The 23914-nt window shown below is 41.4% G+C and overlaps 1 protein-coding gene across 6 annotated transcripts in view; it reads left to right on the forward strand.

Moving 5' to 3' along the window:
* Positions 1-22554, forward strand: part of LOC122938416 (protein cordon-bleu-like) — a 503795-nt gene extending 481241 nt beyond the window's left edge. For all 6 annotated transcript variants that reach the window (XM_044293907.1, XM_044293906.1, XM_044293905.1 and 3 more), the window contains one exon: positions 22054-22554. In XM_044293907.1, coding sequence (XP_044149842.1) covers positions 22054-22080 — 27 coding nt within the window. In that variant the 3' untranslated portion in view covers positions 22081-22554. The remainder of the gene's footprint in view (positions 1-22053) is intronic.
* The last annotated feature ends 1360 nt before the right edge of the window (positions 22555-23914 follow it).

Consider the following 23914-nt stretch of genomic DNA (forward strand, 5'->3'; position numbering starts at 1 on the left):
AAGCCCTTAGTGACACTGACCAGCCTGTTTTGGGCCTTAATGACCTAAACTATTTTTTTCATGATCACATACCAAGAGCTGTAACTTTTTTTTTTTTTATGTTGATTTAGCCATATGAGGGCTGTAGTTTTCAATGGCACAATTTTGGACTGCAAATAACTTACTGATTAACTTTTATTAACACTTTATTTTATTTTTGCATTTTATTCTATTAAAAAAAAGCTTTTCAATGGAATAAAAAGTTTATTTTCTAACTTGGAAATTTAATCATCAACATTTTTTATTTACAATACCTTTTCTTTTTTTACTTTTTTTTTTACCATTTAACAGTCCCACAACAGGACTTCTAGGCAATCTTTTGATCATAGTAAAATAGTTTGTAAGGCTGAAAAAAGATATCTGTTCATCCAGTTCAGCCTGTTATCCTGCAAGTTAATCCAGAGGTAGAAGTCAATTTTACTAATTTTAGGGGAAACATATTCCTTCCAATCAGGCGTCTGGGTCAAGGACCTCTCCAGAAATCTAATAACTATAAGATGTAATATTTGAACTCTTTTAGTGAATTCACCATCACCACTTCCTCAGGCAGAGAGTTCCATAGTCTCACTGCTCTTACTGTAAAGAATCCTCTTCTATGCTTGTGTACAAACCTTCTTTCCTCTAGACACAGAGGATGTCCCCTCGTCACAGTCACAGTCCTGGAGATGAATAGATGATGAAAGAGATTTCTGTACTGACCCTGATATATTTATACATGGTTATTAGATCTCCCCTCAGTCATTTTTTTTCTAAACTGAATAACCTTAATTTTTATAATCTTTCAGGGTTCTGTAGTCCATCCATTCCAGTTATTACTTTAGTTGCCCTCCTCTGAACACTCTCCAGCTCTGCTGTGTCTGTCTTGTTCAGAGGAGCCCAGAAGTGTAACACAGTGCTCCATGTGTGGTCTGACTAGTGATTTGTAAATTGGCAGGACTGTGTTCTCATCACAGGCATTTATGCCCCTTTTGATGCAACTCATTATCTTATTGGCCTTGGCAGCAGCTGCCTGACACTGGTTTCTACAGATTACTTTGCTGTTCACTGAAATTCCTAAGTCCTTTTCCATGTAAGTGTTACCCAGTGTTTTACCATTTAGTATGTACGGGTGACTTGCATTATTCCTTCCCATGTGCATGACCTTACATTTGTCAGTGTTAAACTTCATCTGCCACTTCTCTGCCCAAGCCTCCAATCTATCCAGATCCATCTGTATACTATCCTCTTCCGTGTTAATTACTTTATGCAGTTTAGTGTAATCTACCCCAAAATTTTTTTTTCTCTGCAAGCCTTCTACAAGATCATTAATAAGTATATTAAAAGAGTTGTCCGGGTTCAGAGCTGAACCCGGACATCACTCCATTTTTCCCCCGGCAGCCCCCCTGCCTTGAGCATCGGAGCAGTTCATGCTCCAATGCTCTCCTTTGCCCTGCGCTAAATCGCGCAGGGCGAAGGCATTTTTGGGAGATCCGGTGACGTACCGGGGCTCTCCATGGGGCTGACAGGGACCCCGGTGACGTCACCGGCACTGATGGGCGGGATTCAGCACTGCTCTAGCCAGTCAAACTGCTAGGGCAGCGGAAAGCCCACCCATCAGAGCCGGTGACGTCACCGAACACACTGTCGGGCGGAAGTTTCCGCCCAGCAGTGTGTTATTGAAAACAAAAGAACCCGTGCCCTGCGTGATCTAGCGCAGGGCAAGGGAGCGCATCGGAGCATGCTCCAATGCTATCCTCAGGGGGGCTGCCAGGGTAAAAATAAGGGTAAGGGTATGTCCGGGTTCAGCTCTGAACCCAGACAACCCTTTTAAAGAGAATAGGGCCCAATACTGACCCCTGAGGTACCCCACTGGGGACAGTGACCAAATCTGAGTGTGTACCATTAATAACCACCCCTGTTTTATATCACTGAGCCAGTTACTTACCCACATAGAGACATTTTCTCCCAGTCCAAGCATTATCATTTTATATACTAACCTTTTATGTGGTACACTATTAAATGCTTTGGAGAAATCAAGATACGGTATATGACATCCATTGACTAACCCCGGTTAAGTCTAAAACGTACCTCCTCATAGGAACTGATTAAATTAGTTTGACATGACTGATCCCTTTATCAAGCCATGCTTATACGGCGTTATTTGCTTATTTTCATTGAGGTACTCAAAGATAGTTTACCCACTACAGATGTTAACCTTATTGGCCTATAGTTTCTGGGCTCTGTTTTAAACTATTTTTGAATATAGGCACCCAGGGGCAGACTGGGAAATTAAAGTGGCCCTGGACAAAAATACTAAAAGTGGCCCTGTTTTGTAGCCGGGTCCATATTGATGGAAGGCAGGGCCAGCAATACATATTGTGGCACTCTATACCACTCCAATAGATCCAAATACCACATTTCATCACAAAATACTGCTGCCAGCAGCACAAAATACATTCCCAAAAACTTCCACTGGCCGGCCGTGAGGAGGGCTCTGGAGGCCCCTTGGCCATCAGCCCACCGGGAAACTTCCCTGTAAGGTCTATGGCCAATCCGCCCCTGTTGGCACTACATTTGCTAAGCGTCATTCCTTTACAGGAACACTCCCTGTCAATTTAGAGTCCTTAAATATCAGAAATAAGGGTCTGTCTGTGACATTACTTAATTCTCTTATGATACAGGGGTGTATGCCATCCGGTCTGTCTATTTTAATCTTTTTAATACGCATCTCCACTTATTTCTGGGTCAGACAGGCCACTTTTAATGGGGAATTTACTTTTACATTCTGCATTTCGTCTGACAGTTTATTTTCCTCAGTGAATACACCGGAGAAAAAAATAATAGCTTTGCTTTCTCATTTCTCTCTGCCACTCCCCCCTCATCACTTTGTAAAGGGCTGATACCTTTAGATTTACACTTCTTACCATTTATATAATAGAAGAGCATTTTTCCCATAATGTATGTACCTCTCACAATTAGATTTTAGGATGTTTTTAAAATATCACATTTTGTGGCTGTATTTTTATTTTTGAGGACTCTCTTAGCTGGTCAAATTGAACTTTTTTGAAGTTTGGTATTTTTGTGTTTTCTGAAGAAACACTGTTTTGAATGACAATTGGAAGGTTGTTATTGTATAGTCACTATTTCCCAGGTGTCCCTGCACATCTGTTGTTCTGTTAGGTCTATCGGTTAGTACTAAATCCAGTATGGCCGTCCCTCTAGTCAGGTCCTGAACCAGTTGGGAAAGGTAGTTGTCTTTGGTTATTGCCAAGAACCTGTTTCCATTGTTAGATCTGCAGCTTTCTATATCTGGGAAGTTGAAGTCCCCAATAACAGCCTCATTATGATTTGCCGGCTCATCTATTTTCCTTAGTAGATTTTCTGGTATATTACATGGCTTACAACTCCTATTAGTATTTTATTATTGTTTTTGCCTCCATGTATTTCTACCCACAGTGACTCCACATGTTCATTTCCCTCACTTATATCTTCCCGGAGTATGGGCTTAAGATACGACCCCCTACCCCTCTCCTGTTTTAACGATCCTATCATAGCTATCATCCAGCCATGTCTCAGTTATTCCCACTATGTCATAGTCCTTCTCAGATATTACAACTTCCAGTTCTCCAGTTGTATTAGTCTGGCTTCTGACATTAGTATACATTATTGCTTCTATATATTTTTTGTACTGCACATGCAGTACAAAAGAACTATACTGTCAGTGCTATATTGATCGCCACTAGGCTGTGAAAAAGAGGCACTGCCTGCTAGGATATACGGCAGGCAGAGCTGGGGCCTTCATTAGGTGATATTATTTGCGGGATGCTGAGTCCGCTCCCTCTGTATACCGCTTAAATTCTGCAGTTACTATTGAACTTAAATCGGCCAGATCGGCCCTTAGATAGGCATCTAGTCTAAGACCCCTTAGTCACCACTGTAAAAAGGTGTATGGGTGGTCACTTAATGTTATTTTACATCACTGCTGAGGAAAATTCCAATAACAAGTGTTTTAGTAAAGATGTCTGTGAAGGTTCTCATTTATCCAGGTCATGGTATATATCTGTAAAGAATATACTTTCTTTACAGATATGTTTTAGTAAAGAGCTCTCATACATGGTAAATGTTATGCTATTTTTATTAAAAATTAAAGAGTTTTTTTGTAGCATAAAATCATCATATAACCTGCATATAGTTAGATATGAGGAATGGTATGGCATTGCTTTGATGTAGGACTGTAGTAGGAGCATATTCCTTATCTTTTGTTTTGGCATTGATCTCTACTCTGGACTCACCTGCTTGATTAGAATTGCCATTTAGCTTGCATGAGCAATCAAACTATTAGTCCCTTTGAAGTTAGTTATACAAACCGGATTCCCAAAAAGTTGGGACACTATACAAATCGTGAATAAAAACTGAATGCAATGATGTGGAGGTGCCAACTTCTAATATTTTATTCAGAATAGAACATAAATCACGGAACAAAAGTTTTAACTGAGAAAATGTACCATTTTAAGGGAAAAATATGTTGAATCAGAATTTCATGGTGTCAACAAATCCCCAAAAAGTTCTGACAAGGCCATTTTCACCACTGTGTGGCATCTCCCCTTCTTTTTACAACACTCAACAGACGTCTGGGGACCGAGGAGACCAGTTTCTCAAGTTTAGAAATAGGAATGCTCTCCCATTCTTGCTAATACAGGCCTCTAACTGTTCAATCGTCTTGGGCCTTCTTTGTTGCACCTTCCTCTTTATGATGCGCCAAATGGTCTCTATAGGTGAAAGATCTGGACTGCAGACTGGCCATTTCAGTACTCGGATCCTTCTCCTACGCAGCCATGATGTTGTGATTGATGCAGAATGTGGTCTGGCATTATCTTGTTGAAAAATGCAGGGTCTTCCCTGAAAGAGATGACGTCTGGATGGGAGCATATGTTGTTCTAGAACCTGAATATATTTTTCTGCATTGATGGTGCCTTTCCAGACATGCAAGCTGCCCATGCCACACGCACTCATGCAACCCCATACCATCAGAGATGCAGGCTTCTGAACTGAGCGTTGATAACAACTTGGGTTGTCCTTGTCCTCTTTGGTCCGGATGACATGGCGTCCCAGATTTCCAAAAAGAACTTTGAATCGTGACTCGTCTGACCACAGAACAGTCTTCCATTTTGCCACACTCCATTTTAAATGATCCCTGGCCCAGTGAAAACGCCTGAGCTTGTGGATCTTGCTTAGAAATGGCTTCTTCTTTGCACTGTAGAGTTTCAGCTGGCAACGGCGGATGGCACGGTGGATTGTGTTCACTGACAATGGTTTCTGGAAGTATTCCTGAGCCCATTCTGTGATTTCCTTTACAGCATTCCTGTTTGTGGTGCAGTGTCGTTTAAGGGCCCGGAGATCACGGGCATCCAGTATGGTTTTACGGCCTTGACCCTTACGCACAGAGATTGTTCCAGATTCTCTGAATCTTCGGATGATGTTATGCACAGTTGATGATGATAGATGCAAAGTCTTTGCAATTTTTCGCTGGGTAACACCTTTCTTATATTGCTCCACTATCTTTCTGCGCAACATTGTGGGAATTGGTGATCCTCTACCCATCTTGGCTTCTGAGAGACACTGCCACTCTGAGAAGCTCTTTTTATACCCAATCATGTTGCCAATTGACCTAATTAGTGTTAATTGGTCTTCCAGCTCTTCGTTATGCTCAAATATACTTTTTCCAGCCTCTTATTGCTACTTGTCCCAACTTTTTTGGGATTTGTTGACACTGAAAATTTGAATCAACGTATTTTTCCTTTAAAATGATACATTTACTCGGATTAAACGTTTGATCTGTCATCTACGTTCTATTACAAATAAAATATTGACATTTGCCATCTCCACATCATTGCATTCAGTTTTTATTCACAATTTGTTTAGTGTCCCAACTTACTAAGTTTCTACCTATATACTTGAACCCCTTTTTGCTACAAAATCAAGGTGACAACTTTATCTCACTGTGATTTTGTAGTAAAAAGATCACAGAGAGGCACAGAGCATTATCAATCATGTTACTGCTCTGTGTCTATGCTTCCCAGAGTGGGGCTTGGCTCTCTTTCACGCAGCAGATTACCCATACAGCATCCGCTCATGTGAAAGAGCCCTTAATCTGTTGTATGTGAAATACGTTTTTTTATCACACAAAATGTGCACCATAATCTTGCCATTAAAAATACAACATGTTCTGCTAAAGCAGCATATTGTTATGTTAATTATAAACATTTTAAAAGTCATAACTATATTCTGTTCAGGGCTGAGATACTTACCTTACGATAAGACTTTGGATTAAAGGCTATGTTCACCTTCAGAGGCAATTTTTGTTTATGATTGCATTTTAATATTTTTTTTGCTTAAAATCATATTTTCATTTGGCCTTTATTAAAAATATTGAGTCATTCTGTTTTTCTAACTGTGTGACTGGTAGTTTTATTTTCACTTTGTCCTGGTCATCTAATAACCCTTATCTCTAAACTAATAAGAGGTCATAAACACTTATTTAAGCCACATTCTTATCAGTAAGATAAGAACTGAGCTACAGAATAATGAGTGTTTATAATATCAGAGAGCAGAGATAAGGTTCCCGTTAGCTCCCCAATTGACAGAAAAGACAGAAAATCCACAGGCTTCTACTACAGCATCTCAGCTATGTACACAAAAAAGGATTCCATATTTTTAATAAAGACCAATTGAAAAAATAATTTTAAAAAATTGCCCCAAAAGGTGTACATAGCCATTAAGGGCCCTTTACACAGGTCTGTATGGGGAAGAGTGATGGCACTGGTCTCCTCCGCTAGCGAACAGCAGATTGTCGGGAAAGAATGCTTCCTTCCCGACAATCTGCTGGTACATTATCCCGTTTAAATAAATGTTTATGACCTCTTAGTAAATTAGAGATAGGAATTATTAGATGACTGGCACAAATGGAAAGTAAGAAGTTTGATTCACACAGCTAGACAGTTTGTGCCAGAAAGGCTCAATATTTTAATAAAGACCAATTGAAAATAAATTTTGCCCAAAGTGAGTAAGGCTACTTTCACACCTGCGTTAGGTGCGGATCCGTCTGGTATCTGCACAGACGGATCAGCACCTATAATGCAAACGATTGTATCCGTTCAGAACGGATCCGTTTGCATTACCATGATTTTGTTCATGATAATGCAAACTGATCCATTTTGACTTACACTGAAAGCCAATGGGAGGCGGATCCGTTTTCAATTGCACCATATTGTGTCAGAGAAAACTGATCTGTCCCCATTGACTTACATTGTAAGTCAAGGCGGAGCTAAACGGATCTCACAAGTGGACCCAGAAACGCCAGTGTGAAAGTAGCCTAAAATGCAGTCATAAAAAAAAAAAATATCCTCCAAAGGTATACATAGCCTTTAAAGGAGTTGTTTCACCTCATACATTGGTGGAACATTGCTAGGGTATGCCACAATATCTATCTATGTCTGATGTCTATCTCTAGAACAAAGCCCTCAAAGTAAAGGAGAGCAGATTGCGCTTGTGTAGCTGCCCTCCTTTCATTTCTTTGGGACTGCCGAAAATAGCAAAGCAGCTTGGCTATTTCCATGAGACCCATAAAGCTAAATGGAGCAGTGTCCGTACTTGCACGGTGCGCTTACAATTAAATTCTAAAAGACTATATGCTTGGGTGTTTTCAGCACTGCCATAGAAACGAATGGAAGACTGCATCGATTGCGCAGTGCACTCTTCTTCACTTTGCAGGCTTTGTTTTAGTGATAGCTGTGGGTCCCAGAGTTGGAACCCGCAGCTATCAGACATTGGTGGCATATCCTAGCGATATGCCACCAGTGCTTGAGCTGACACAACCCCTTCAAAGGTCCAAAATACATGAATACGTAAGGGGCTTTTTGCCAGTCTCTTTTCGAGTATTGTTATTTTGCTGTTGACTGGCATGTTTGGATATTTTTAAGAATAGTCACACCTTACCTTTTGCTGCATGTTTTGGATGACATGGACAATAAGGGTAGTGACACATGTTCAGGTTTCTTGATGCAGTTTTTGAGGCCAAAACCAGAAGTGCATTCAACAAAAGGAATAAAGTCATACGGGCAGGTCCATAAATATTGGGACACCGGCACAATTCTATATATTTTTGGCTCTATGTCCCACTACAATGGATTTGAAATGAAACAAACAAGATGTGCTTTAACTGCAGACTGTCATGTTTAATTTGAAGGTATTTACATCCAAATCAGGTGAACGGTGTAGGAATTACAACAGTTTGCATATGTGCCTCCCACTTGTTAAGGGTCCAAATGTAATGGGACAGAATAATAATCATAAATCAAACTTTCACTTTTTAATACTTGGTTGCAAATCCTTTGCAGTCAATTACAGCCTGAAGTCTGGAACCCATAGACATCACCAGACACTGGGTTTATCCCTGGTGATGCTCTGCCAGGCCTCTACTGCAACTGTCTTCAGTTCCTGCTTGTTCTTGGGGGATTTTCCCTTCAGTTTTGTCTTCAGCAAGTGAAATGCATGCTCATTGCATAACATTCCATGTCTTTCCCTTAAAAAACTCTTTGGTTGTTTGCAGTATGCTTTGGGTCATTGTCCATCTGCACTGTGAAGCAGCGTCCAAGGAGTTCTGAAGCATTTGGCTGAATATGAGCAGATAATATTGCCCGAAAAACTTCAGAATTCATCCTGCTGCTTTTGTCAGCAGTCACATCATCAATAAATACAAGAGAACCAGTTCCACTGGCAGCCATACATGCCCACGCCATGACACTACCACCACCATGCTTCACTGATGAGGTGGTATGCTTAGGATCATGAGCAGTTCCTTTCCTTCTCCATACTCTTCTCTTCCCATCACTCTGGTACAAGTTGATCTTGGTCTCATCTGTCCATAGGATGTTGTTCCAGAACTGTGAAGGAATTTTTAGATGTCGTTTGGAAAACTCTAATCTGGCCTTCCTGTTTTTGAGGCTCACCAATGGTTTACATCTTGTGGTGAACCCTCTGTATTCACTCTGGTGAAGTCTTCTCTTGATTGTGATACACATACACCTACCTCCTGGAGAGTGTTCTTGATCTGGCAAACTGTTGTGAAGGGTGTTTTCTTCACCAGGTAAATAATTCTTCGGTCATCCACCACATTTGTTTTCCATGGTCTTCCGGGTCCTTTGGTGTTGCTGAGCTCACCTTTGGTCCTTTGGTCCTTTGGTGCGTTCCTTCTTTTTAAGAATGTTCCAAACAGTTGTTTTCGCCACGCCTAATGTTTTTTCTATCTCTCTGATGGGTTTGTTTTGTTTTTTTCAGCCTAATGATGGCTTGCTTCACAGCTCTTTGACAGCTCTTTGGATCTTATCTTGAGAGTTGACAGCAACAGATTCCAAATGCAAATAGCACACTTGAAATGAACTCTGGACCTTTTATCTGCTCATTGTAATTGGGATAATGAGGGAATAGCACACACCTGGCCATGGAACAGCTGAGAAGCCAATTGTCCCATTACCTTTGGTCTCTTAACAAGTGGGAGGCACAAATGCAAACTGTTGTAATTCCCCCAATAACCCCTCATACCAAATTCTCAACCTAACCCCTTCCCCCCCAGCCCTACTGTTAAAGACATACTTGAGATACGTTAGCGATAATGCTCCTCAACGCCACCTCCATTAGTAGAAATACCCTCCAAAATAGTTTGCACATTTTGGGTCATGGCCAATACAATGATCTTTTTTTTTATTCATCATATGATTTTTACATTTTTTTTAAACATAAAGAAAAAAAATGTACACTTAAATCCTCTTAGGGGACTTTAACATGCCATTGTCCGATCACTACACGTTTTCATAAGCATTAATGTTTTTTATTTTTAAGAAATCGTCTAAACCCTTTTTGAAACTGTCTACTGTTCCTGCTGTGACCACATCCTGAGGAAGTATATTCCACAGCTTCGCAGTTCTTACAGTAAAGAAGCTTTGACGCTTCCGGAGACCGAACTTTTTCTTCTCCAGTCGGAGACAGTGCCCCCTTGTCTTTTGAGCGCATTTTACTTGGAACAGCTTTTCATTGTAATTTTTTGTATGGCCCATTACTTGTATAGGTTAATCATGTCCCCCCTTAGACATCTCTTCTCAAGACTAAATAAATTCAATTCTTTCAATCTTTCTTCATAACTAAGACCCTCCATTCCCCTTATCAGTTTAGTCGCTTTCATCTGTACTTTTTCCAACTGCAGTGCATCCTTTCTTTGTACTGGTGCCCAGAACTGAACTGCATATTCCAGATGAGGCCGCACAAACGCTTTGTAAAGTAATATTACATCCCTGCCCGCGAGTCCATGCCTCGTTTAATGCATGACAATATCCTGGTGGTCTTAGAAGCAGCTGATTGTCATTGTATGCTGTACTTTAATCTACCATCCACAAGGACATTTTTTTAAAACATTTTGAAACTTTTTTTACACTTAAGTCCCCCTAGGGGACTTTACCATGCGATTTGTCCAATCACTTCTTCCACAGATTGCAAAGATTCAGCATCATTGCTGTGGATATGTGGATACTGAGCAGCCTGTAAATCCCCAGCCTGAGTGATCTTCTCATAATATACCTCATACACCCAGGTATATACCCAGGGTCATACTATGAGACTGATGTATTCTCTTCTAGTAGCCAAATGGTTACTAGTCGTTCAGACCTCTAGCTGTGATATGCTGCCTTTCCATAGAGAAGCATATTAAGCAGATATATCTGCTTTAAAGGGGTTGTCCCTTCTTACCTTTTTTCTCAACGAGATGGGACAAAGGCTACTTTCACACTAGCGTTAGTTTGTCTAGCAGGCTGATCTGGCAGGGGAACAGCCTGCTGGATCTTTACTAATGCTTGCACTCGTGTGCTTCCGGAAGTCTGGCCTGGTCCCATTCACAATATTGGGGATGGGCAGGAGATCTGGTCGCAGCACGGCAAACATGCCGAGAGTGGCCCGGACAAATACCGCAGGATGCCGCGCACATTGGTATCTGTCCGTCCGCCTTTTCAAGTGTTAGTAAGGATCCAGCAGGCTGTTCCACTGCTGGACAAACTAACGCTAGTGTGATAGTAACGCTGGCCCTAGGTGGTTGGGGTTATGTAAACAGCTGTCACGCCTTGTCCTGTGAATGCACGGAGGTCTGTCAGACTGGCTGCACATGTCTGACTTCTCTGTTTGTTTTGATTTGGGTGTGAGCTGGATCCACCTTCCCTCAGGTGTACTGGGTTTCATTGTTAGTGAGGCTATTTATCCCTCCTTCCCCCAGTGGCCTGTGCTGGTTATAGTTATTTCCTGGGAGCTCTTGATGTGTGGTGGATTGTCTGCTCCAGCTCTGCTCAAGATAAGTCCTCTTTGTTATTTCCCTTTGTGTGTTTTATCTAGGCCTCTAGGGAGACGCTTGCTTCCTCCTGGTTTGAAGAAGCAGGTTGCCTCTTCCCCTTTCCCTGCTGCTTAGGGTTTGCCCAGGGTGTTTAGGTCTATGCACGAGGGCATGTGCATATCCACCATAAGGGTATGCACATGGGCATAGCAGTTTTGGGAAAGCTTTTAGGGATTGCTAGGAGGTGACCCTTTTCTCCCTAGCTTTTGGATCTAGTCGTTTGTTCTGTTTGTTTTCCTGTGTATGGTTATTTCCCTGCTTACGTACCTATCGTGGCAACAGCTGAGTGCGCAGGCACCTGCTGTTTGCATAATTCCTATTGTAGTAAATGGGAGCTAAGTAAATAATGTAGCACAAGTTATGCTGTTTCTATAGTGTATACCTTTACTATATACATTCCACACATCAATAACCATTACATGCAGACGCTCTGAATCTATGTACATTCAGTCAGATTGGGCCCAGTAAGAAATACAATTAACACCCACCTGGCAGAGGAGCTCAGCACTGATGAACATGGGATTCTTCCTGATGCTGCAGGGCTCCTGGATGCCCTGGTATGAGAGAGGTGGAGCAAAAGCCTATTACAGGGCTTTGCTCCGCACTGGCAGTCTGCACTCCTGGTGCTCCCAGCCAGATGATCACACCTGGTGCTCCCAGCTTCATGTCATTACGTGAAGCATCGGGTCCTGCTGCCTTTGCTGAGTGAGATTTCTGTTCCACAGTGTGGTATAATAATAATTTAAGTATTTTCAATTATTTTATTTTCTCAATTCCTGGAGAACCTCTTTAAATGTCTTGATTCATAACTAAAGCAATGTAGCACCAAATATTTAGGACAATGTAGAGTGGAAAAAATAATCAAGACTTACATTTTATACCGATATTTAGAAAAGCGCACATTTTACAATGCACTCACATGTTTGCTGTATCTCTCATGATATGGTAAGTTATTCCCGTGATATATTAACTTGTCATTATTCACATTCTAACCTGCTCTAGATGGAAATAGATTAATGATTTCCTTTTTTTTACTTTGAGAACATTCTTCTACTAGTAAACATGAACTTTAAGACTTAAGTTTTTACAACTTGTAAAAGGGCACTAAATGTATTGCATTTTAGTGGTACTATTGATTTCAGGTAATGCAAAAAACTATTGCTGTTTAATTTACTGTCAGAATTTTTCTAGTGGGCTATGACTAAGGCATACTAATTAAATCCTAAAGGGGTTGTCTCACTTCAGAAAATGGCGTTTATCATGTAGACAAAGTTAATACAAGGCAGTTACTAATGTATTATTGTTATCCTTATTGCTTCCTTTGCTGGCTTGATTCATTTTTCCATCACGTTATACACTTCTCTTTTCCATGGTTATGACCATCCTGTAATCCAGCAATGGTGGCTGTGCTTGCACACTATAGGAAAAAGCATCATCCTATGCGCAGTCCTGCAGCCACAGCTACCAGAGAGGCCAGCGCTTTTTCCTGTAGTATGCAAGCACAACCACAGCTGCTGGAAATGAGCAGTGGACAATGTGATGGAAAGATGAATCCAGCCAGCAAAGGAAGCGATATGGATAATAAAAATACATTAGAAAGTAGCTTGTATTAACTTTCTCTACATGATACATGCCATTTGCTGAAGTGAGACAACTTCTTTAAACCATTTATGAACGATTGGAATTGGGTCACTCTCTATCCCCTTAATGCAGACCTCACACCAGACCCACTCCAAAAAAACTCTCTTCTCTTACTACGGATGCCTCCACTCTTCATGCAGCACTGTGTGTAGACATGCACTGCACTGTGACTTGACATCAGGTAATAATGCGCTCCTACACACTCTATGTCCCATCCTGAAGCTGTGCGCAGCCAGGACTTAATGCAGAAGAAAACCCGGAAGTGTTGAGTAATACCAGTGGTAGGGCTAGAAGCACCATACTCACTGCTTCCTGGGCCCTGAAAATAAATCCATTTGTCCTCCTCCTGGGCCCCTTCCTGACATCGGGCCCCATAGCAGCCGCTTCCATTGCTTCTATGGTAACTACGCCCCTGAACAATGTATTTCATCATGTTTTAAGTACAATAAACATCAGATGATCTACTTCAATCACTGCTGGATCTTTAAGTTTATGGTCCCTTTACACTGGAAGACGATCTAGCAGATTGTCGGGAAGGAAACCTTCCTTCTCAACAATCTGCTGATCAATAGCGGAGGAAACCGATTCATTTACATGCAGAAATCTCCTCCAGAGTATAATGCCATCGCTCTTCCCCATACTGTCTTGTTGTTTCCCAGCAGCAGATTGTGTTTACACAGCACAATCTACCACTGGGAAGCGGTGATCATTTGTGCTGTTCAAAATATACAATTACCCATAGAATGAGCATTTTGCTCGTTCATTGGGTAATTGGTGGTGCATTTACACCGCCAGATCATCTGCTTTCAGAAGCTCATTTAAAACACTTAGTTCAAAGTTCAAAATTTTACCCAATGAAAGTTTATTGTAAAGATATATTGCTTGTATTTTAATTTACAAATGTTTAACACAAAATTTCTTGGGAATTACTATTGCAAAGTATATCATGAATCTCCATAACAAAGTCCATTGCAAATAAACTGTGAACCGAAAGAGCCTTTGCTGTGTATGTTCATGTAGTATTTATGTCTGTTAAAATATGTTCTTGTTATATCTGTACATTTTGCAATACCCTAGGTTCATTTTTCTTGTCACGTACTGTGTTGAGTACTTACATGTAGCAAAACCTAAGTTTGCTGTGATAGAATGTTATGTTTCATTCAGGTAATTTTCAGGTTTATTTTCAGCAACAGATGGTCCTTCTCCCACCTCTAAAACCTTGAACAAAATATCAATTAGCCTTGGTCTTTTGCACGTCTTTTTGATTTATCAGACAAATGTGGAGTCTTATGTACCTTAGATTTCCACAGAAAATAATATGCAGTGCCATTTACCAGCATTTCAAGTCAGTATCTGCCATTAATGTTTTTATTCAGATAGTTACTTAAAAAGTACAATGACCATTGAAGAAGTGTGGAGCGAATTGGTAGAGTAAAAATGATTAAGTGTAAAATCAATTCTTATTAACTATTTACGTATATTCTATAAAAAAAATATGCTATATTTAAAGGGGTATCAATACCTTCTACTACAGTAAGATTAGTATAGCAGGCTCAGGTTGTGCAGAACAGTGGCCGAGATGGTAAGAAAAGTAAAAAAAAATATATATTGTTTTCAGTGATATAAAATGTAAAGATAAACTGAAAGTGTTGGCCCTTGAAAGCATAATCTATCATTTACTCCATAATCCATAAACATTGTACAGAGTTGTGCCTGGTTCTGTAATGCTGTATGCTGTGCAATCAGCTGATTGGCGGGGGTGCTAGGAGACTAGAAAAGTCATCTAGCCCAGATGTCATAAAGTTTCTTGTTCCGCAGGAAGAAATACCTTAATAAATAGACTTTTTATATATTGTACATAACATTTAAAAGGAATTTGTCACCTATAATTTTTTCAGATAGTGACACCCATACTTTTTTTCTAATCTGTTTTTATTTTCTGATTGTAGATTTTTTTATTCTGTTTCCTTAACATGATTATTTGATATAGAACAATAGATCGTGACATAAAATATTAAATATAACATCACAAAATATTCTTTAAAAATGTTTTTAAATAGGTTGTTCTAGAATTTATATTGATGACCTATCTTTCGATAGATCAGTGGGGGTACGACACCAGGGAACCCCACCGATCAGCTGTTAGATGTCTCTTCCTAGGCCATGTCACCATACATCAGTAACATGGCCTAGTTGCAGCTTAGCCCCATTAGTGTCAATGGGGCTGAGCTGCAATTTCAAGCACAGCCACATCGTATGGCACTGTGCTTGGAAAGCTGCTGGGAGCCAGCTGTGCTCACAAGAGCTCTGGTGAGCACGACGGCTCCTTGAAACAGCTTATTAGTGGGGTGTCGGGGATCAGACGCCTTGTTGATGCAATAATGATGACCTATCCTGAGGATACGCATTTAAAATACAGTAAAATAAATGTCTTAGCAAAAGGACTAGTGTGTATTATTGAAAATAAATCTTGTATCACTAGAGTAATACTTCTTGCTATAAACAGATTAATAAGATACTATTATTTGGTCATCTAAATATGGGGGAAACCCTCAGCCGTGCGATGCCAGAAGATGTTAGTGGCTTCTCGGCCAGGATGACAGAATTAGGGAGCAGGTCATCTCCTATCGCATCCCTAATCTGACCCTGACTCCTTGCTGTATGAGCCGACCTTGATGGTAGGAGGGCTCATACTCAGGAACCTCGGATCTCTACTGACCCTCCGCAGATCCCTGAGCTAGGAGCTGGGTAGACAACCTGTTCCTCCTAAACGCGGAGAAACAGGAGTCTAAACTGGCCAAGCTGCATGGGGATATAAACATGAACAGCCTATGGATATGGCAGGAAGATGAAAAGCACTTCCACACCTACCTGCCAAAGACACACTGACTGGATCCTGTGCTCAAAAAGCTAGTGTCCACTCCCAAACACAAATGGACACAGCACACACACAAACACACAGGAACCCAGATCCATAGGTGCATTATGTTTATATCCCCTTGCAGCTTGGCCAGTTTAGACTCCTGTTTCTCCCCGTCTAGGAGGAACAGGTTGTCTACCCAGCTCCTAGCTCAGGGATCTGCGGAGGGTCAGTAAGGATCTGAGGTTCCTGAGTATGAGCCCTCCTACCATCAAGGTCGGCTCATACAGCAAGGAGTCAGGGTCAGATTAGGGATGTGATAGGAGGTGACATGCTCCCTAATTCTGTCGTCCTGGCCGAGCAGCGACTAACATCTTCTGGCACCGCACGGCTGAGGGTTTCCCCCATCTTCAGCCGTGACAGTATGACCACAAGAGCAGCCCTCACAGGCAGATGAAATAGGATACCAGGAGGATGACTCCAGCAACATGCCTTGAGTACCCCCTCAGACATCAGGTCTCAACTGAGGCTAAATAGCCCATGTAGCCGCACCCACACAGACACACCCAGTGCACACACACTAGGAAGGGAATTAACCCTTCTCACACCAGAGAAGGGAAGACAGCCACTTAAAGGGGACGTGCACCCATAAATAAACCTCGTGCACAAAAACAGAAACAAGGCACACCTACATAGACAGGTTGCCAGGTGCAACCGCATGCACTTACAGCAAGCTGCCAGCTCAGGCTGCTATACTGCGACATACAAAATAACATGTTGCCAGCGGCAACCACAAGTGAGGCAACTTACTAGAGGCCCTCACCTGTGGTTGAACAACCAGACCAGACCGCAGGCAACTGCTTGCGGTTACAGGAGTCACGACCATGACCATGGTCGTGACAGTCAGCTCCGCCACTGACCCCTTCCTCCTCCAGGCTGTCTCAGAGGGGGAGCGTTTCTTTAACTCTTCATATCTTGGGCTGGGTAGCAGCTATGATCAGTCTTGTTTGAAAGAATCACAGCATTATGTTCACTACATCACGTCAGGAGTGAAAGCTGCTGAAACCTTTCACTTTTAGCTGCTGTCACACCTGACCCAATTTCTAACAGCTATATCTCCCGAAGTTGATGATGTGATTCTGCCCACATTTTAAAGCACAGACTGACAGCTTTCAAAACCAGGCCCATATCTATATCCATGTCTATTACTAGATATGAGGGGTTAAACCAATACACCCAGGGGTCAAGTCCTGGGAAAAAAAGTGTGGGAACTCACCCAAGATCCACTGCAACCCCTCCCCCCCCCCTCCAAAAAATAAAAAAGCACAGAAAATCTAGCATGCTGTAATTTGTGCCGCTGCGGACTAAAAAAAAAAAAAAAAAAATAACACTTTTAGAAAAGTTTGTCCTGGGATTCGATCTCATGACCTCTACACAGGAGAAGCCAGGCATATGCCCTCACAGCTATGAAAGCTGTCTAGCTTGTTACTTTAAAAAAAAAAAAATATAAGACTTCTACTGTAGGTAACTTTGCCCACTGTGTATGGATGTAGCAGAGCTGGGTGTGTTGGGGCAGCTGTCATGTGTATGGTTGTACACTAGGTATCAGTACACTAGGTATCAGTAGAAGTATCAGAAAAAGAAAAAAAAAACACTTTTAGAAAAGTTTGTCCTGGGATTCGAACTCATGACCTCTACACATTACAGGCAAGGCATTTACCCTCACAGCCATAAAAGCTGTTGAGGTAGTTGCTTAAAAAAAAAAAAACTAAGACTTCTACTTATACCTAGTGTACTGATACCTAGTGTACAACCATACACATGACAGCTGCCCCAACACACCCAGCTCTGCTACATCCATACACAGTGGGCAGCTGTCATGTGTATGGTTGTACACTAGGTATCAGTAAACTAGGTATCAGTAGAAGTCTTATAAAAAAAAAAACACTTTTAGAAAAGTTTGTCTTGGGATTCGAACTCATGACCTCTACACATCAGAGGCAAGGCATTTACCCTCACAGCCATAAAAGCTGTCTAGGTAGCTGCTTAAAAAAAAAAAACTAAGACTTCTACTTATACCTAGTGTACTGATACCTAGTGTACAACCATACACATGACAGCTGCCCCAACACACCCAGCTCTGCTACATCCATACACAGTGGGCAGCTGTCATGTGTATGGTTGTACACTAGGTATCAGTAAACTAGGTATCAGTAGAAGTCTTATAAAAAAAAAACACTTTTAGAAAAGTTTGTCTTGGGATTCGAACTCATGACCTCTACACATCAGAGGCAAGGCATTTACCCTCACAGCCATAAAAGCTGTCTAGGTAGCTGCTTAAAAAAATAAAACTAAGACTTCTACTTATACCTAGTGTACTGATACCTAGTGTACAACCATACACATGACAGCTGCCCCAACACACCCAGCTCTGCTACATCCATACACAGTGGGCAGCTGTCATGTGTATGGTTGTACACTAGGTATCAGTAAACTAGGTATCAGTAGAAGTCTTATAAAAAAAAAAAAAACACTTTTAGAAAAGTTTGTCTTGGGATTCGAACTCATGACCTCTACACATCAGAGGCAAGGCATTTACCCTCACAGCCATAAAAGCTATCTAGGTAGCTGTTTAAAAAAAAAAAATAAGACTTCTACTTATGCCTAGTGTACTGATACCTAGTGTACAACCATACACATGACAGCTGCCCCAACACACCCAGCTCTGCTACATCCATACACAGTGGGCAGCTGTCATGTGTATGGTTGTACACTAGGTATCAGTACACTAGGTATAAGTAGAAGTCTTATATTTTTTTTTTAAGCAACTACCTAGACAGCTTTCATGGCTGTGAGGTTAAATGCCTTTCTCTGATGTGTAGAGGTCGTGAGTTCGAATCCTAGGACAAACTTTTCTAAAAGATCACTCTAAATGAATGATCTCGTAGAGAAGGAGATGATGTCATTAGGGGGCGGGGCTCATGGAGTCGCAGGCAGCGGCACAGACAGCTTCCTCTCAACTGAAGCCGCCCCTCCTCCCTTAGCCTGCCCTGCACAGTGCGCTCCGTCTCCCCCTGTGAATCTGATTCAGCCGTGTTCTCCTGACTTGAGGCTGAAAGGGAACGGCGTTCCTGCCATGAAAATAGTGCAGGAACGCCGTTCCCATGCGTTCCCCCTCCACTCGACCCCTGAATACACCGCACCTTACCCTGCTTGGGCTGAATTGTTAAATCCTTCTGAAACCCTGAGAAGAGCTCAGGCAAAACTGTCAAGGGGTTGTCTCACTTCAGCAAATAGCATTTATCATGTAGAGAACGTTAATACAAAGGTCCATATTGCCTCCTTTGCTGGATGGACATTATATACAGCACTATGAAACATACAGGCTAATACAGAACTACATACTTGTTACATCCAGTGATGTCTTCTTGAATGTAGACGTTCTCTTTACTCATCTTCAGACCAGACCACCTTGATGACTTCTTTCAGCTGTGTCTCATCTGTGCAGAGTTTGCCACACAGACATTTTATGTTCCTCCCTTTTCCAACACCCCCCCCCCCTCCTGGTGACCCAACATTGATGTCCTGCTGTACCCCCAATACTGTGCATGCAGTGCCCCCCCCCCCCCAAATTATATGCTGCAGAAATAACAGTACCATACAGATAGCCCCCTCTTAGTAATAGTTCTCCAGGCTGCCTTCAATGGAAATAGTGCCTCCCTACAGTACCCCCAATAGCAAGAATACTCACCAAGAGTGCCCCCATTAGTAGTCATGCCCTCCATATTGTGCCCAATAATAATGCCCCACAGTACCCCAAGTATTAATAATGCCCCTATAGTGTCTCTAGTAGAAGTAAGGCCCCTATATAGTGTCCACATCAGTAACAAGGCCCCTCTATAAGGCACCCATTTATAGCCCCATTATTAATAAGGTTGATCTATAACAATGATGGCTAACCTTGGCACTCCAGCTGTGGTAAAACTACAACTCCCAAGATGCCCCGCTTGCTTGGCTGCTCTCAGAACTCTATAGAAATAAATGGAGCATGCTGGGAGTCGTAGTTTCACAACAGCTGGAGTGCCAAGGTTAGCCATCACTGATCTATAAGGTACCCCTATAGAGCCAATAGTAGTTATAATGCCCCCATAGTGGCCCCTGTATTTATAATGCCCCCTGTAGTAATCCCCATATTTATAAAGCCCCATTGCAGTGCCCCCTGTAGTTATAATGACCACTTGTAGTGCCCCTTGTATTAAAATTCCCCCTGTAGTGTCCATATGTGTAATGACCCCTGTAGTACCCCTTGTATTATAATGTTTCTTGTTGTGCCCCTGTATTATAATGCTCCCCTGTGGGGCTAGAATTATAATGCTCTAACCCCCCCCCCCCCATCTCCTGTAGTGGTAGTATATAAATGATCTCCTTCCCTGTAGTATAATGCCATAATGGTAGTATATAATGCCACACTGTAGTGGTAGCATGTATAATGCTCTCCTCCCTGTATTATAATACCCCTCCTGTAAAGGTAACATATATAATGCTCTCCTCCCTGTAGTATAATGAATCCCTGTAGTGGTAGTATATATAGTGCCTTCATCCCCACCTTCATTAGTCCATAGTGCCCCCAGTAGTGCTAATGTATAAATAAATAAATAAATAAAAATACCTGTGTCCCACTTTGTGTTGCCGTCTGCAATGCATCTGCAAGCCACACACCTCTTCTGGTCTGTGGCCTGAGTTGCTGCATCCTGGCGCAAGCAGTCCCAATGACATCACCACAACTTTCTGTGTTTGTTCTCAGGTGGCATAATGACATGGTCACAAATGCCTGCATCAGGACACCCTGCCTACATGGAACTTCCCCAGCAGATCACTTAGGGTTAGAGAAACCAAACTGGCAGCCTTATTTAAAGGAAATGTGTCACCAAAAATGTTATTTGCCAGTTAAAACCAGATAGTAACACATCCTTATTTTCTAATCTGTTTTCATTTTGTAGATTTTTTTATTTTATTTATATTTTATTTCCGGAACATTATTATGGGGACTGCCATGTTGCCTGAGTTGTTCTTAACAGCATTTATACAGCATAAAAAAATGGCTTTATGGGCCATAGACACAATGGTCAGGAGGAGACCTTATTGACTTCTATGGGACAGTTTTCTAGGCATGCTCCATGACCTGTGCAGAGGTCATTGTACAAGGAAAGAATAGAAAAGCTTTGACAATCACCTATTGTGAATGGTGAATCCTGTCTTATCTGTACACTGAGGTGCTATCATTACAGGCAGGATTAGAATGAGTTAAGTGCAGTAAAGTGATCTGTACAAACCAAGAAGTGGCGCCAATTATTTGACATAATGGCCAGTGCAAAAACTGCAGGATTTTTGGCTTTAGTTTGAATATATAAAGTGAGATGAAAAATTTCTATTCTACTTTATTAATGCTTTTTGTATTTTTATTACACTTCACATACACTGTGCTCTTAAAATTCTCTTCTCTGTACACCACTGAGTGCTCGGCATTGTATGGAGTACAGACATGACATTTAAGAATGGGGCCGCAGCAGCAGTGAGTACGGGCAGAGCTCCTGCCCATGCCCACCGGAGGTTTACTAACTCTTGGCATAACACATGGGTACCCTGTACCCATGTGCTATTCCAGGAATAGCTGATCCGCGTGCTCCTGCTTCTGCCTGCTCCACTAAGCTAAGAGTCCTGCATGTCAGCTTAGCGAAGCAGGCAGAAGCAGGAGCCCGCTCCGCTCAGCTATTCCTGGCATAGCATGTGGGTAAAGAGTTCCCATGTACGGGGGGGGCACAGGCAGGAGCAGCAATATATGTGTCAAACATTAAAAAAGTGATTTAAACAGCAGCTCATTTTCTGATGACACATTCCCTTCAACTTCTTATAAGTGAAATGTGTAATATTTGGGGATGGGGGGGAATGTTGGGAAGAGGGTGGGGTTAAATTATTTCATGATGTAACAGATGTCTAATTTGTGCGGTAAATTGCCTTGCCTAATGATAATCTACATTAGATCCATATCCTGTTTTATATCTTAGATTTAACATGCTGATTTAATTGTGCATTTCCCTTGTTCCAGGTCTCTGCTTCAGTGCGTACGTTGTAGGACAAAATAATTGAAGAAAGCATCTGTACCCTTTTGCGATGCCCAGACAATGGCACACTTGAGAAGTCCAGAACAGCAAAGTCTGTCTTGATAATGTTGTCAACTGGCCAAATTTTTTACTTGGTTTGCTGTCCAAAATAATGTATGAAAAAGAAAATGTATTGCTATGCTCTGCAATATATGTGCCAAGAAAAATGTGCTTTGCCTTGAAATGCATTCAGAGATTGCCAATAAAATACTCTTGTTGGCAAGATGAATCTTCAAAATTAAACAATACAACTTTTGCCGAAAGCAATGCTGTTAAAATGATTTTATCACGATTGGCAAATGTCTTGATGTTGTTAGCAAACTATTGAAACAAACGAGAAACATACACAGGTGAAACTCGAAAAATTTGAATATCGTGCAAAAGTCCATTTATTTCAGTAATGCAACTTAAAAGGAATTGCATTAATGCAGCTTAAAATTTGATTTTTGTGAAAAGGTTAAATATTCTAGGCTCAAAGTGTCGCACTCTAGTCAGCTAATTAGTCCATATCCCCTGAACAAAGGGTACCTCAAAATTGTGACTTTGGGGTTTTCATAAGCTGTAAGCCATAATCATCCAGATTATAACAAAAAAAAGGCTTGAAATATCTCACTTTGCATGTAATGAGTCTGTCTCATATGTTAGTTTCACCTTTTATGTTGCATTACTGAAATAAAGGAACTTTGCACGATATTCTAATTTTTCGAGTTTCACCTGTAAATCAGGCAGTTCCTAAATAATCAAGCATGAGATTTAGCTGTATATTTATTATATACTGTATATCTTAGTAAATTTGAATTATTGCAGTGTACTAAATCAATTGTTCAATTGCCTATTTTAGTACACTGCGAAATTTTACAGGTCAAATATACATACTTGTAAACAAGCAGAACAATAAATTCACAGATATGGATATAAAACTTTAAAATTGTTTTCTGAGACTTTAATACTGATGACCTATCCCTAGAACCGGTCGCCAGTATCTGATCGGTGGGGGTCCGACATTCGGGGCCCCTGCCGATCAGCTGTTTTGAGAAGGCTCCGTCTGGCCCTCCTGTGAACACTGCAGCCTACCAAGCACAGTGCTGTACATTGTAGAGCAGCTGTGCTTGGTATCGCAGCTCAGGCCTATTCACTTCTGTGGAGCTGAGCTGCTCCTAGGCCATGTGACAATGAACGTGTCGTCACTGGCATAGGAAAAACTGCGAGATGGCCACCACTTTCTCAAACTGCTAATCGGCGGGGGTCTGGGTGTCGGATCCCCATGATCAGATAGTGATGTCCTATCCTGAAGATAGGTCAACAGTATTAAAATCTCAGAAAACCCCTTTTATTATCTGTAGAGAATTGAAAGTGCCTCATAAAGAAGGCATTTTCCTTTGCACATCAGTCTTAGTTATGATTCAGGATGACCGCAACGTTATTTAGATATATTATACCCTCTTCACACAATTCCAACTTGGAGTCTCTTGGTTTAGTACATACTGCCCCCACCAACAAAGCTTGGAGAAATAGCTGAAAATAATAAAAATAACAAGACAAATTATGTAGTATGCTAAGAACATGATGTGAGATGCATTCCCACTGCTCCGTTATAGGACTGGGCACATAACTGAGCCAAACGGAACCTAGGGACCACATCGACTATAATGGGGTCTATTAGGTTCCCACTCAGAGAAAGATATTTGAAGCAGAGACAAAAGTCGTGCATGCAGGACTTTTGTCTCCACTTCCTCTATTATAAATCTTCCTCTATTATAGTCTATGGGGCCAGCAGGCATCTTTTGACTCATTTATGGGCCAAAT

This window comes from Bufo gargarizans, chromosome 5 (genome assembly GCF_014858855.1).
Source record: "Bufo gargarizans isolate SCDJY-AF-19 chromosome 5, ASM1485885v1, whole genome shotgun sequence".
Classification (NCBI taxonomy): domain Eukaryota; kingdom Metazoa; phylum Chordata; class Amphibia; order Anura; family Bufonidae; genus Bufo; species Bufo gargarizans.